General features: G+C 51.4%; 1 protein-coding gene across 1 annotated transcript in view; it reads right to left on the minus strand.

Moving 5' to 3' along the window:
- The window catches only part of GSG1L (GSG1 like), a 205,187-nt gene that overhangs the window by 24,364 nt on the left and 165,329 nt on the right, over window positions 1-15,494 (minus strand). The window contains exons 4-5 of the mRNA XM_026515663.4: window positions 12,771-12,882; window positions 622-789 (exon numbers count right to left, since the gene is read on the minus strand). Coding sequence (XP_026371448.2) covers window positions 622-789; window positions 12,771-12,882 — 280 coding nt within the window. The remainder of the gene's footprint in view (window positions 1-621; window positions 790-12,770; window positions 12,883-15,494) is intronic.

Below are 15,494 nucleotides of genomic sequence, written 5' to 3' on the forward strand. Positions count from 1 at the left end.
CCAACCGTCCATCCATCCATCCATCCACATACCCACCCATCCATTCATAAATCCATCCATCCACCCACCTGACCATACACATACATATACCCAACCATTCATCCGTCCATTCATACACACACAACTTATTGTCACTTCTTCTATTTCCAACTGGACTCTGAGGACTCAAGTGATCAGATGTAGTCCCTGGCCTTGAGGAGACCTCCTCCTCCAGCAGTCATCAACAACCCCACTGCTGGGTCCTCTCTTCACTCAGTGCTGTGACAGAGCCCAAGAAGGGGCCGTTGGTTCATTCTCTGTATGCCCCTAAGAAGCCTGGTTCTCAGAAGCCTGGGGCTAAGTACCAAACACTGAGACTCAGTTCTCTTCCTCTTGGTTTCTCAGGCTCTGATCGCAAGGCAACCTCACGTCCCATAAAACATCAAAATGTCCCAGATATTCTAACACAGTGGGGTCCAAACCCTGCCTCACCCAGCCTGTCCCTTCAACCCCCACTACCCCCCAAGGATGTTTCTGTCAGATCACTCACTCCAGTTTTTGACTGGAGCCCTGTGGCCACTGAGGCCAAACCCTGGGCTTTGGATTCCCAATGGTGGCCAGAGGTGACCCATGTGCACTGACCTCTCCCGGAAGTACTTGATGGCCTCAGGGTCTATGAAGGTCGGCTCCTCCCGGTAGCCCTGCTCAAAGACCTTGCGCTTGTGCCGGAACTCAATGACCGTCTTGGTGTAGGAGTTGAGGGTGGTGACAGAGGCCGCCATGCAGCAGGTGAAGGAGCCCCACGCCAGGCTGCCAAGAGACGAGGAGAGAGGCGCCACAGTGAGGCTGGGCAGCGGACAGGAAAGCCCACCCGCCGGACATGCATCCACCCTGCACAGCTGCCTCCTCTGGGCCAGAGAAGACCAAGATGAGGTCCCTGCTTCACTCAGGCTGTACTCGGTGACACGGACATGACAGCGTTTATTACTGGGAGGCAAGGCAAGAGCGAGACCTTCCATCCAAGGGGGCCAGCCTCGGGCAAGGTCACCAGAACCCAACCAGGCTTGCACAGGGTCTTGGAGGACAAACGAGAGTCTGCCGGGGGGAAGGGCATTCCAAGAAGAGGGAAGGGCATGTGCAAAGGTGCAGAGGTGCAAGGCAGTAGGGAACAGTCCGCAGACCACAGGAGGTCTGGGATGCTGGATTGAGGGAGAGTGATGACAGAGAAGTAGATGGAGGGGGGCAGACACTCTAAAAGCTGGGGTCCATGGGGTTAAATTTCCTCATGTGTGACTTTGGGCAAGATGCTTAACCTCTCTGCCTCTTACTCCTCATATCATTTTAATGGACGTAACAACAGCACCAGCTCACAACGCCGTTGCAAGGATTGAAGGAGATAGGCCACTCCAAACACCTCAGAACAGGGCCTGGCCCATAGACTAGGCCCTCAGGAAAGGTTTGCTGTCATTACTGCCATCAGCAGTTTCAACATTCTTACTAGCCACTTCTGTCTGGCTTCATTTCCAAACTCTCGCTCTGAGAGATTAAGTTATCAGGACACGTGTGGTGCTCTGCTCCACCCTTCCTCCAAGCACCACTGGCCACTCTTGGCCACACTCACCTAATGTGGACGCGGAGCCAGCCGGAGCTGGAGAATCTGTCCTAGCCACAACTGGAAAGAAGGGAAGGGCGGTGTGGGGCTGGAGATCAGCGGGCCAGGCTGCTGGTCTACTGTGACCCAGTGTCTCTTCTAGAAGTGGCCTCCCACCTAATTCCTCTGGCCGAGACTGGGCGGTGACATTTAGAACCAGGAGTGGGGACCTGCCTGGCTCCAGCTCATTGCACCCAGTCTGGTCTCCAGGTCCTTGCTCCCCAGTCTCTGCCCTGATGACTGGTTTCCTCCGAATCGGGGGTTCAGCTGTCTCAGAGCATCCAGCCTCCCCTTATGCCAGCCACCCTTCGGGTCTCTCAACATCCCCACCCATACATTCCTCAAAGTCAGGGCAGCCCACCTCACACACCACTGCTCTTCTCTTTATCAGCCCCAGGCCACCCAGAAGGAAAGCAAAGGGAAGTGTGAGGATTCAGCCTTTCTCACAGAGATCCCCTATCATCACCTGTCCCTTACTGCCAAAACCGTGAATGGATTCCTTGTTCTTTCATACTAAGGAGCTAATTTAGATCTCTCAGAAGCTTTTGTGTCTGTAATAGACAGCGACGGGGTCCACCTGGCCCATCTTAGAACCGCCCTGTCCATCATCAAAGAGGCCAGTAGGTGACCCTGCCCCCTGTTCATAGATGATTGGATGAGGGCTGAGCATCTGACCAAAGTTGGTCCAGTCAGATACTCTCTCTTCTAAGCAATAAAACTCAAGACTAGTTCAAAGTGGGATGTGTGTTTGAACTACAGAGGTGGAAACTCAGAACGTGAAGTTAGAGAATAAAGAAGCAGGCTTTTCCTGGGATTCCACGAGGATACATAGGTTGGTTTTGCCTGACTGGCATCCATTCTGTTAAGGGACCAGTGTTCCCCTCCTCTCAGGCCACATGGTTTGTGTGGAGCTGGCCTGACCCCCAACTTTTAGGGGTGATCACATGGCCAACACGTGGCCAGTGAGAGCAACACTTCCCTCTGGCCACAGTAACAGGTTCAAGGATGGGCATGTGACTCCCAAGTCAGGCTAATGAGACTTGATCCCAGGACTCTCGGACGTATTTCTCCCAGTGTGCCAAGCTGGTGGGATTTGAGCCTGGAGCTGCTGGAGACTGTCTTGCCACTACGCAACTTGCTAAGGAGGCTGACTCAAAGCAGAGCCATGGTAAGGAGCTAGATCCCTGAGCTGAAGCCATTATCCCTGGACTTTTCAGTTATGGGAGCCCAAGTTCCTTTATCGAATTTTTTTCTTTCCCTAAGCCAGTTTGAACTGGGTGTCTGTCATTGGCTACCCAACTTCTTGTACAATTACTTTCTATAAATTCCCCTCTCTTACATAGCTTAGTTTTAAAGTGAACTTCTAGTCTTTATATGATCAAGGATGTTATCCAGGAGCAGGTCCAACTCCCAAGTCTGATGACCCAACCAGAGGAGGCGCGTCTCTCCCTGTCACACACCCCTGTTCAATTTCATCTCAGCCCTCGCCACACCCTGTAATTCTCCTGTAGCTTTTCTTCCTATTATTTATTATTCTTTGTTCTTAAATGAAACTTTCTATTTTGGGATAATTATAGATTCACATGCAGTTGTAAGAAATAATACAGAGAGATCCATGTATCCTTTACCCAGTTTCCCTCAATGGTAATATCTTGCAAATACAGTCCCCAGCCAGCGTACTGAAACAGATACAGTCAGGATACAGAACATCTCCATCCATCACCACCACAATCCCTCCTTTGCCATTTTACAGCCACACCCCTCCCCTCCCAACCTCTGGCAACCAGTAATCAGCTCATTTCTCTAATTTTGTCATTTTAAGAATGTTGCATAAATGGAATCACACAGTGCGTATTTTGGGGACTGGCTTTCATACTCAGTATAATTCTCTGGAGAGTCATTCCGGCTGCTGTGTGTATCAACCATTTGTTCCCTTACATCAGGGGGTTTCTCCACATCTCCACCAGCATGTCATGTTGTCACTTTTTTTTTTTATTATCTTAGCGATTCGGATAGATGTGTAGTAACACCTCATTGTGGTTTTCATTTGCGTGTTCCTAATGGCTAATGGTGTTGAACATCTTTTCAGTTGCTTACTTGCCATCTGTTTATCCTCTTTGGCAAAATATCTGCTCGTGTTCTTCTGCCCACTTTCTAATCGGATTGTTTTGCTGCTGTTGTTTTCTGTTGAGTTTGGAGTGTTTGTATAGATCCTAAATACCAGGCCTTTGTCAGAGAGGTGGCTTACAAACGTTTTCTTCCTGTAACTTGTCTTTCCAACCTCTTAACAAGTCTGTCACAGAGCAAGTGTTTGATTTTGCTGACATCCAATTTATCAAATTTCCCATTTATGCTTTTGATCCATTTGATATCAAATCTAAAACCTCTTTGCCTATGTCTAGAACCCAAAGATTTTCTTTCTTTTTCTAAAAATTTTATAGTTTTACAATTTATACTTAGGTCCATGACCCATTTTGAGTTAATTTTTATACAAGGCATGGAGTTTAGATCAAGATTGATTTTTCTTTTGAATGTCCAATAGTTCCAGCACCATTTGCTGAAAAGGCTACTCCCCCATCCACTTAACGGGTTTGCATATTTGTCAAATATCAGTTAGGCCTCTGTGTGTGGGTCTATTTCTGGGTCCCTTGTTCTGCCCATTGATCTCTGTGTATCCCTCCACCCATACCACACAGCCTAGACTACTGTAACTATTTATTAAGTCTTGAAATTGGATAGACTGATTCCTCCCACTTTTCGTCTTCTTTCTCAAAATTGTTTTAGCTATTCTAGTTTCTTTGCCTTTCCTAATAAATTCTAGAATACTCTTGTCTATACCTACAAGAAATCTTGCTGAGATTTTAATAGGAATTGCATGAAACCTGTATATCAACTTGAGAACTGGCGTCTTTACCACAAACATGGTATATCTCTCTATTTATTTCGATCTTCTTTGATTTCTCCCATTAGCATTTTGTGGTTTTGAGCATGCAAGTCCTACAGATGTTTTTTGTTAGATTTATGACAAAGCGTTTCACTTTTTAAGGTGCAAACAGTATTGTATTTTTAGTTTTGTTGTCCAGCTGTTCAATGTTAGTTTATAGAAATATAACTGATTGGGGCACTGGGGCGCCCGGGTGGCTCAGTCAGTGAGCATCTGACTCTTGGTTTCGGCTCAGGCCATGATCTCAGGGTCTTGAGACAGAGCCCCACATCGGGCTCCACGCTCAGCGGCATGTCTGCTTGAGATTCTCTTCCTCTCCCTCTGCCCTTCCCCTGCCTGGGCTCGCTCTCTCTCAAATAAATAAATAAATCTTTTTAAAAGATTGATTGGGTGGCTCCATTGGTTGAGCGTCTGACTCCTGGTTTCAGGCTCCCTGCTCAGTGGAGAGTGTGCTTGAAGATTCTCTGCCCCTCCCCCCACTCTCACACACTCACACGCTCTGTAAAATCAATAAATCTTAAAAAAAAAAAAAAAAGAAATGCAATTGATTTTTGTGGTTTTCTCTCGTATACCAAGACTGTACTGAACTCGTCTATTAGGTCTAGGCATTTTTTGGTAGCTCTCTTGGATTTTTCTACATAGACCGTCAATGTCATCTGCAAATAAGTATGGCTTAGTTCTTCCTTTCCAATCTGTATGCCTTTGGTTTACTTTCCATGCTTTACTGTATGAGCAAGAACTTCCAGCACTGGGCTGAGGAAGAGTGGTGTTCCCAGTCTTAAGGGGAAACTTCTAGTCATGCTACCCCCTGCTGGGGCTAGGGGTCCGGGCTCCGCATGTGACCGCCACTGCCACTCTTGGGTGGGTGGGACTTGTTACTGTTCCAGCAAAGTGACCCTCCCGGCTCCCTACTCTGCTCTCACCGCAGCCGGTGAGGGGCCTCATGACAGCCTGGTGAGGTGAGTCTAAGCTTGGCATGAGTGGGGGGGTCAAACCACAACTGTTGGCTTGTTTGTGGTTTGTTTTCTGTGATGTAGGACTATCGAGAGCAGTTATTGCTAAGTTTCCTGTCTTGGTAGGCTGCCCCTTTCCTGGTCTTTTGGCTACAGAAAGCAGACTTTTGGTTGGGTGTGTGTGTGTGTGTGTGCGCGTGTGCGTGTGCGTGCACGTGCCGTTTGGCAGTGCTGGGTTGCTGACTTCTTCATTTCCAAACTGGAATGCACTAGAAAAAGTACTCACCAACGTGCTGTCTCTTGGCCCCAGTCCAGCCTACTGTCTTCTGTCTACCTTTCAGCATCTTCTTACGCTTGCTTTATGTCTAATGTTCTAGGATTTCAGTTGTACTTAGCAGGAGGAATAGGGAGAAGTATGTCTACTCCGTCTCCCCAAAAGCGATAGCCCCAATTATTTGGTTTTTGATGGTCTTCCCACCCACACCAAACTTCAGCTTCACGAAAACAGGAGCTTTGTTTGATTCACTGCTATGTCCTCAGCACCCAGAACAGTGCCTGGCACACAGTAGATGCTCAGTAAATATTTGTAGAATGAAGAAATACAGATACAATAAAAACAGACTGAACAAACAGATATAAAAACACTGTATTGGTTTTGTGGTTGGGGGGCTCAGGGTTACATCCACAAGTCTCCCTCCTCCCTGCTGTGCCTCATGCCAGCACCGCTCTGGGCCCCCAGGCAGGGCACAGTTTGCAAACCCCGGGCTCAAACACCTGCTGGGGTTTGCAGCTTGCACTTCTGAGCGGGTGCAGCGAGGTACGTGGGTGGCTGGCCTGGTTTTTGGAGCCGAGAGCAGAGTGGACACTGTGGGGAGGGAAGGGGAGGGTGACAGGCTGGACAGAGTGGCTGTCAACTGCTTTGAACTCTGGGAGCTGCAGGGCGGGGCAGGGGGTGCTGGGGACAGATCCAGAAATGCATAGACGCCACCTTGCAATCCGCCACAGGCCCTGCTTGGTGGGAAGACTGTTACCTGACCCCCAAGGGGGGCAGCCCTCATCCTCATTCAGGACAGATGCACAGAGAGTCACGGTGCAGGACAGGACACAAATGATCAGTCCAGGCCATGCCCAGTGCCCCAGAGCTGATGGGAGCAGGAGCTGACAATGGCAGATTCTGGGGGCCCAGCTAGTCCAGCATTGCCAGCAGGCACCCTTGGGCAGCCACACCTCTCCTTCCCCTCCCTGGTCCTAGAGGGAGGGGAGGAGGCCTGAGCCCCCTGCCTTGGGGGACATGAGAAAGAGCAAGAGCTTCCAGCTTCCTGCTGACCACTCAGACTCTCAGCAGTGACACCAGCAAACACACCCTCTCCAGGGGCTCTTTGGGGCCAAGGTCCTTCTGTGGTCACAGCAGCAGAACCCCCCACCCTTAAGGGATCGATCTGCTGAAAGTCCAGCTAAGGCCTGCAGAGACGGCAGGGCAGCCTAGGGTCCCTAGAGAGGGAAGAGCCTAGCCTTCTGTTTCCACAGGGTTGTGGAGACTGAAATGGGGCAAAGGAAAGAAGGGAGGTTAGCAGTGAGGCCATCAACTTCACACAGATGGGGTCTCAGAGGCAAACAGAGAGGCACCACCCCCCTCGGTACTGGCCCAACCTGCTACTGTTTGCTGTGTGACCTGTGCCAAACCACTTAACCTCTCTGGGCTTCTAGCTCTTATAAAGCTACAACTCCATGATGCTCTCCTACCCCTCAGGATTGGGGGTTTGCTATGTGTGTTGTGGTCGGAGGGGCCCTTTTTTTTAATCTTTCTCCATTTTGCTCAAATTCAAAACAGAAGGACAAAGTGACTAGCTTTCCACGTTCCTGTCATCACCAGGAAATCTGCCATGCTGACCTTCCACGCAGGGGTCACAACTCAAATTCCTGTCTGGTGGGTGATAACGTGGGGAAAATACAGGGCAATAGGGAGTGGTGGGGACAGGGGTGACCTGGAGAGCATATGCCCCATCTAAAGGGGCAGCCACCACTCCACTCCAGCTCCTGCTGTCATGTGGCAAGGCCACTTCGGCAAGGACATAGCTTCTCACAGTCAAGAGAAGCCCCAAACTCGGATTTTTAAGATGTTAAAAACAAATACATCTTTTTTTTCAGCACTGTATTTTTAATAGGTATAGATTTTTATAGATTTTTTTGTGTGTGAGAGAGAGAGAGAGTGAGCACGAGCAGAGGGGAAGGGCAGAGAAGAGGGAGAAGCAGACTCCCTGCTGAGCAAGGAGCGTGACAATTCGGGGCTCGATTCCAGGATCCTGGGATCATGATCCGAGCCAAAGGCAGATGCTTAACCAACTGAGCCGCCCAGGCGCCCAAATACATCTTTTATCTAACACCATGGCAGGCCACACAAAACATCTAGGGGCTGCGTTCGGCCCCGGGCTGCATGCAGTTTGCTAACTATGCGACCTGGGCCTTTGCTCTTTCTGAGGCTGTGTCCTGGTCCCTGACCTGGGCGTGGTAGCCCCTCCGTGGGAGTTAGCATGGCAAGACCAGACAGCTCGGGGAGCTGAGACACAGAGCTGGAGCGGGGGGCAGGGAAGGCAGGCAGGACGGCCGGAGGGGCCCCGGGCTCAGGCGAGGATGGGGTTCTGCGGCTTAGGGCCAAAGCGGGGAGTCAGGCAGGGACGGGAGGGCACGGCCAGGGCAGGTGAAGGCCAGAGCACAGACAGCAAGGGGCTGCCTGCACGCCCACCGGGAGTCATCACTTGGCCATTCGGGGCACGTGCCTCCCAGCAAGTGAGAGCAGCATTACCAAAGGTTCAAAATCACTGTCACCACTTAGAATGACCGCCACTTAGGAGCACTTACTGTGTACCAAGCGCTTTAAGAGCTTGGTCCACGTAGTCCCTCCAACAACCCTATGACGCACGCGTGACTGTTACCTGCTCTACAGACGGATACGCCGAGAGGCTGGGTTGCTTGCCTCTAACAGCAACATTCGTGGAGCACATCCTCTGTGCTAAGCACCTCACACGCATCGCTTCGCACGGTCCTCATCGTAGCTCCTCCCCAGAGATGCCCCGCCCCGAGCCTCACCTCCTCAGGCTCACCCTTTGTGCGGCCCCTTCGCCTTGAATCCGGCCCCATCACTTGCTCTTGACCAACAGAACGCACCAGAAGTGACAGTGTGACTCCTGAGGCAAGGTCATAAAATAAACTTGTAGCTTCTGCTCGGATTGCTTGGAACGCGTGCTCCCCGCAGGAAGCCGCTCCCGCTGACAGCCTAGCTGAGCCCCCAGCCCCAGCCAGCATCCCCCAGCCCGTGCTGGGAGGGGCCCGCTTGGACGTCCTGCCCGGCCACGCCCCAGAGGGTGCCACTGTGGCCAACATCCCACTGCAGCGTCATGGAAGACCCTGACAAGGATGACCTAGCCAAGCCCGGTCAACCCACTAAACCGTAAGAGACAATAACACATTTGTATTTGAGGCTGCTGTGGTCTAAATGAAGAGAAACACGATGCACTGCTCTCAAGAGCCCCATGAGTAGACTCAGGCCATCCCCATTTTACAAATGAGGATACTGAGGCCCCGGGAGGCTGAGTGACCTGGTGTGAGCCCACAGCCGGAGAGCATCAGACTGGGGGTCTGCTCCCAAGCTGATTCCTCTGGCCTCACCCACGCCTCCACGCCGCCGGCCCACAGCGGCCCAGCCATGCATGTCCAGGTAAGGTTGGAGCCAGGCTGTCTGATTCCCAACCAAGGAACCTTCCCCTTCCTGTGCAGGCTTCCCTCCCAGCAGCTGGTGCCCAACATCAGCTGGGCGTCTCCGATTCCCCGACCTCCCAAGCCCCCACAGTCTGTCTTGCTCTGCTGGGCGGGGAGACAGAGGCCAGCACCGTCTGGTCTCAAAGCTGGTCTCCTCTCTGGTGCCTGGGGTGGGGACAGGGGCGGCGCAGGGGCCAGAATTTTGACAAATGGCCTCACACATATTAAACAAGAGAAATGACACTGCACAGCCCTGGCAAGGCCCCAAAAGCAAGGGATGAAAAATGGGGCTGATCCATCTCGCAGGCCTCGGTGACAAGAAGAAATGGATCAGCCCTAATAGGGGCCGCACATTGGGCCCTGGCCTTAAATAAGTCAGATGAGAATGAGGCCGGTCCCAAGGGAGGAGAGGAGCAGAGGAGCAGGGCTGGAGGCCCAGCTTTCAGGGAAAGAAAGGTTCCCGTGGCCGACACCAGCAGGCTGGGTTTTAGACGCTGAGTGCCAGGGTGGAGAGCTAGAGGCTTCTAGAGAGGCCTATGGGAGGAGGGGGCTCCAAATCCTACGGCCACTTAAGGCTGTGGGCCCCAGGGTGAGTGACCCAACCTATCTGAGCCCTGGTTTTCACACTTGCAACTCAGGGTTTTGCATGTATTAATTTCATACCAATAACGGTAATATTAGAAGGGTTGGTGTCTGGGGCGCCTGGGTGGCTCAGTCAGTTAAGCGCCAGACTCTTGATTTCGGCTCAGGTCGTGATCTCAGGATCAAGAGATCAAGCCCCACATCGGGCTCTGCGCTGGCACTCAGCATGAGTCTGCTTGAGATTCTCTCTCTCCCTCTTCCTCTGCCCTTCCCCAGCTTGTGTGCTCTCTAAATAAATAAATAAACTCCTTTAAAAAGAAAAGGCTGATGTTTAAGAGCACTTATGTGTCAAACAGGGTGCTAAGCACATCTACAAACTGTCTTTGTTTCACCCCGTTCTCAGAGAGGCACAATACAGAGGCTGAGGGTGTGGGCTCTGAGGCCAGACCGCCGGGGTTCAGCTCCCCACTCTGCTTCTCAGCATCCAGATAGCCTGGATGGGTGACTTAAGTTCCCTGTGCCTCAGTTTCCTCTCCACGAAGTACCCGCCCCATAGCGCTGTGACAAGGACGACATACCAGGGCTCGATACACAGCTGAGATTTTACACACGTGCTCAACACTCAAAAATGTTCATTCCTTTCCCTTGTCCCCTTCTCTAGCTCAGATGACCAGCTTCCGAGGTCAAGAGCTCAGGCAGGAACTGTGAGAGGGAGGGAAGCATTGGGTAAAAGGGAGCCAGAGCCTCAGCTGGTTTCCCTGCGGTGCTTCCACTTCGAGGGATCAGGGCTGGTGTTGCAGGGTCCAGGGCCCTTTAAGGCACATGCCTTTGCAGGGGCGGGGCCAAGCAGAGAGTGGGAAGGGGCCCAAATCAGCAGGAGTCCCCACTGCTCTGAAAGGGGGTCTTTCTGAGTTGGAGCCCTTCCTGCTCCACTCTGACCATCTTCCTCCAAAGTCTCTGTACCCGCCGCCCCCCCCCCCCCCCCCCCCCCCCCCCCCCCCCCCCGCCTAGCACCCTATCTTATTCCCTCCTCCACTACTCCACCTGACCACATTCTCCCCAGAGGACCCTCCCTGCCCAGAGCTGGGTCCGCAACCCCTTCTCTGTGCTGCCACACCCGTCTGCGAACCCCCCATAGCCACATGATAGCTTGTTTACTTGTCTCAATTGCCTGTTACAACAGTGTCTTGGCCACTGCTGTGCCCCCAGCACCTAGGAGAGTGGCTGTCCCCAAGTAATCATTCGGTAAATACGTATAAAATGACTACGTGTATAAATGTCCCCAGCCACCAGAAGCAGACCTGCGGACCAGCAGACCTGGACATCTGCTGTCGCCATCTTTCCAGCACACATTCCTTCTTCTGATAACCCCACCCCACCCCCAATTTTCCATTGGGGGACCTCTCCTCCTCCTCTCTTTGTCCAAGGGTTTGGGTGGGGCCAATCCCTCCTCCTTGACCTTGTGACTCAGGCCAGACCAATTAGAGTAGTCCAGTCTCCTCAGGGTCTAAATCGTTGGTCCTGGGCTGGACACATGAATTAAGCTAATCCAATGAAAGCCATAACCAGGATGTTGGCTGGAAATATTGGGAAGAGGCCCCATCTTTCTGCTGGTGTTGCTACCTTTGTAAAATGTAAGCCTAGACCTCAGCTTGGTGACCATCTTTGCTTAGGGAAAAGCTGCTTGTGAATGAAGCCAACCAACACAAAGGTAACAGAGGCAGGAAAGTGGAAAGGGGAGACTGAGTAACCTACTGATGAATCACCTGGTTCCAGCCATGCCTGAAGCAGACATTTTGGTAGCTCACCCAGCATCCATTCTACCCACTCACCATTTGTGACTTTTTGGCTCATTCCTCGCTCCAGAGGTGAGTGTGGGCAAGCTGAGCCAATGAGCTCATGACATTCCCTTAGCTATGGTGATGATTCAGGAGAGAGAAAATGACCTAAGTTGGGTCCATCAGAGGGAGGCTTGGGACTTTAGTCAGTGTCAGGAAAGAGAAGCCCTTTCTTCCCCCGTATGTGAAGGAAGAAGCACCAGCCTCAGGAGCAGCTTTCTCACCACCAGGAGGGAAGCCCAGCCAGGGACAAGGCTAACGTGTGCAGACGATCACAGAGGAGGAGCAGTCCGTCCTGATGACATCAGAGACCCTGGATCAACCGTACCCTGAAGTCCACAACACAGCTGCACCTGCCACTTACAGGAACCAACATATTTTCATATTGCTTGGACAGACGTGGATGGATTTTTCTGTTACAACCCAAGGCACCCTAGCCGATCCACCTGGACTTTTCTGTGACCTGAACGAATACGCAACCATGTTTACTTATACATGGGAGTCTAGTGCTGATCCTGTCTTTCTTTTGCCCACCCAGCCTATCAGACTTCCCAGGGCCCCCACGACTTGCCAGCTTCCATCTCCACCTTCCAGAGCAGCCTGTGTGGCAGGGTCGGCAGACTTCCTCTGTAAAGGGCCAGGTAGTAAATATTTTAGGCTTTGTGGGCCATTGAGTGTCGGTCACAAGCACAGCTCTGCTGTTGTAGTGGGAAAGCAGCCACAGACAACATGCAAACGTTAAGTGTGGCTCTGTCCCAATAAAACTTGATTTATGGACGCTGAAATTTGAATTTTGCATAATTTTCACACATCACAAGATGTTATTCTTCTTTTGGTTTATTTTCCAGCATTTCGACATGTAAAAACCATCCTTAAGTTGAGGGCGGTGTAAAAACAGGTGGTGGGCCTGATTTGGCCCATGGGCCACAGTCTGCCAACCCCAGCTCTAGGGTCTCAAAGTGCCTTTGGACTCCGGGCTAGCTCCCTTTGCCTTCTTCTGCCCTTCGCCCCCCCAGCTGGGCCGAGCTGCTGAAGTCCCAGCATGCCTGAAGGTCAAAGCCACTTACCAGAAGGACCACCCGTAGTCCCAGGAGTGGGGTCTCCAGTCTTCAGGGCCGAGGCTCACAGTGACCTGGAACACTTGCGTGTACATCATGTGTGCTACCATTCCCAGCAGGCCTGTGGGGGGGCAGAACAAGCGGTCAGGAAGCCAGGTGGGGCTCTGTCCCCCTTTGCCCCATGGGCCTGTTAGTGTTGGGGGACAGCACGGAAGGAGAAGGGCCTTCGGCAGGACCAGAGCAGGGAAGCCAGAGGGTGGTGCTTTTCTAAGCCAGCCAAGGAGCTTGAGCTCGAGCAAGAGGGCAAAAGGCAGGCCTGGGGAAATTAAACAAGGGAGACAGGGTCAGATCTGGACACAGATGGGCAAACGTTTTCTGTTAAGTACCAAATAAGTAGATACTTTAGGCTCTGTGGTCCATGCGGTCTCTGTTGCAACTAATTCTCTACTGCTGTAGCACACAAGAGCCGAAGACAATACCTAAATGAGTCTGGCTGTGTACCAATAAAACTTTATTTATAAAAACAAGCACTGGGCCGGATTTAGTCCGTGGGCTATAGTTTGCTGATGCCTATGTTAGAAGGTCATTTTGGAGAAGCAGCCTAGAGGGTATTTTTCAAACTGCAGGTCTGGACTCACCAGACTGGTGGGTCATGAAATCACCTTCACTGATGGCCAGCAGTAAAAAAAAAAAAAAAAAAAAAAAAAGCAACAAGAACGGAATGAAATAGAATAGACATATCGGATACCATCAAGTGTAGCAAGAGTGAATATTGTTTTGTGAAACTTTCCAGTTCTATGCATACGTCTGTGTGTGTGGACTGAAACATGAAATGCTTTTCTGTGGCTCACGATCAAAAATCTTTTGAAACAAAAATCTTTTGAGCCCACTGGCTGGGAAAACTTGGATTCCCAGGGATCTGAGCGGAAATCCTCTTCCACCACGCTTTTGCCATGTAGCCCTGGGGAGAGCTTCACTCTCTGAGCTTCATTCAAATCCCTGAACCCTAAGATGAGGACTGTGATGGGTAAGGCGAAGGGTGGGTGAATGAGGCAAGGCAGCCTCAGGGTCGGTGCCTACGGGGCATGTAATCGTTACAGCTAGCAGGATTATTACAAGCCTGGGGGCATTTCTCTGTGTGGGCCATGGTGTCTGGAGCCCTCACAAACCTACCCTTATGATAAAGTGATACAGTATTGAGGAGGGAAGGGGTAGATAACAAGAAAGGAAAACAATCACGCTTGTGCACCTGCTGTGAGCCGAGCACTCTGTGTTATTACCTCTTACTTTTCATAACAACCCTCTAAAGTATCATGAAGTACCATGATCAGGACTATGTACTGTTGCTCAGGTTGCCCACTGCACATCTCCATAGGGTCCATTCACAATGCAGTCTACGTGCATGTGCATCCCTGGAGTTGAAGCAGAACCATGCCTGCAAGGCTGTATATGGCAGCCCTGAGTATCATTATTCCCATTTCACAGGTGAGAAAACAGAAGTCTGGAGTGGTAAATTCTGTCCCTGGTCACGAAAGGAGTCAACGGCATTGCTGTGACTGGTGCCTAGATCCAAATGCCCTCAACTCCCGGGTTTCTCCCATGCTGCCCAGTGGGCGTCTGTCCTCCCCTGGTTGCCCGATCACCCTCTCCCCTCTTCTCGAAGAGGAGACAAGAGGAAAGATGGAGGTAAGGGGAGGAGAGGTGGAGGTTAAGCAGAGATGGAAGTAAAGAGGGAGCAGGGCTCTGCGGCCTGGAACCCAGTGTGGGGAGTGGAGGGAGGGGGCCATCCTGCGTTCCCATAGTGTGAAGACAAATGTTTAACAACTGGTTCTCCAGAGGGAAAAGAAAAGCCCTGATTCATAGCATTTGCCCTGTTCCATGGTGCAACGACTCCCACTATGGCCAATTTCAAGCTACCAATGTGATGTCTCTGAAAGCAGCACAGAGCAGAGCAGAGGTGTGCATAGTCGGGGCTCACGAGCTGGCGCCAGCAGGCTCCAGCACACCTCTGGGTCTCACTTCGGTCGCTGGACCCGCCCGACGGAGACCAAGGACGCAGAGCGCCCCACAGACACTTCTCGCTACACCTGGACCGCAGATGTGAGCTGGTGGGGAGCACTTGAGTCAGGAAATTCAGGGAGGAAATCCAGGCACCATGACAGGTGCTGAGGCCACCTCGGGAGCCTTGTAAAGGGCCGCCCTCCTCCAGGCTGTCTCTGCCAGGCCCGAGGACTGCATCCTTAGTTGTGCCCTGGCCGGTGGTGCAGAACTGTCCTGGGCTGTCACACCGAACACCACCCTCTCTGCTCCTCTCTGCCCTGGCTCAGTCTATTAGAAGGAGAAGAACGGTGAGCCACATGGACATCTTTTTCTTTACTGGACACCATTCTGGGTGAACTTGCCAGGAGGTACGTAACAGATATATCTTATTCTTTGGAACCGATGCGTATGATTCCTTAATAACGAATACCATGTTTTATTTATCCAATTGATGGTTATATTGTTATTTCCAGCTTTTTGCTCCATGAGCAACGCTGCAGTGAACACCTTTCTGCAAGTCTTTTTGTGCTTACAAGCAAGTATTTCTCCAGAGGGAATAATAAGAATTACCGGCTCATAAAGCCTATGCATTTTAAATTTGAGCCCATGTCGGGGAATCGCTCTCCCGCGTGGTAGCCCCATCTTGTGCTTCTGCCAGCTGTCTGGGCGTCCTTACCCAAATCTTCACCAACA

This window comes from Ursus arctos, unplaced genomic scaffold, assembly GCF_023065955.2.
Source record: "Ursus arctos isolate Adak ecotype North America unplaced genomic scaffold, UrsArc2.0 scaffold_2, whole genome shotgun sequence".
In the NCBI taxonomy this organism is placed as follows: Eukaryota; Metazoa; Chordata; class Mammalia; order Carnivora; family Ursidae; genus Ursus; species Ursus arctos.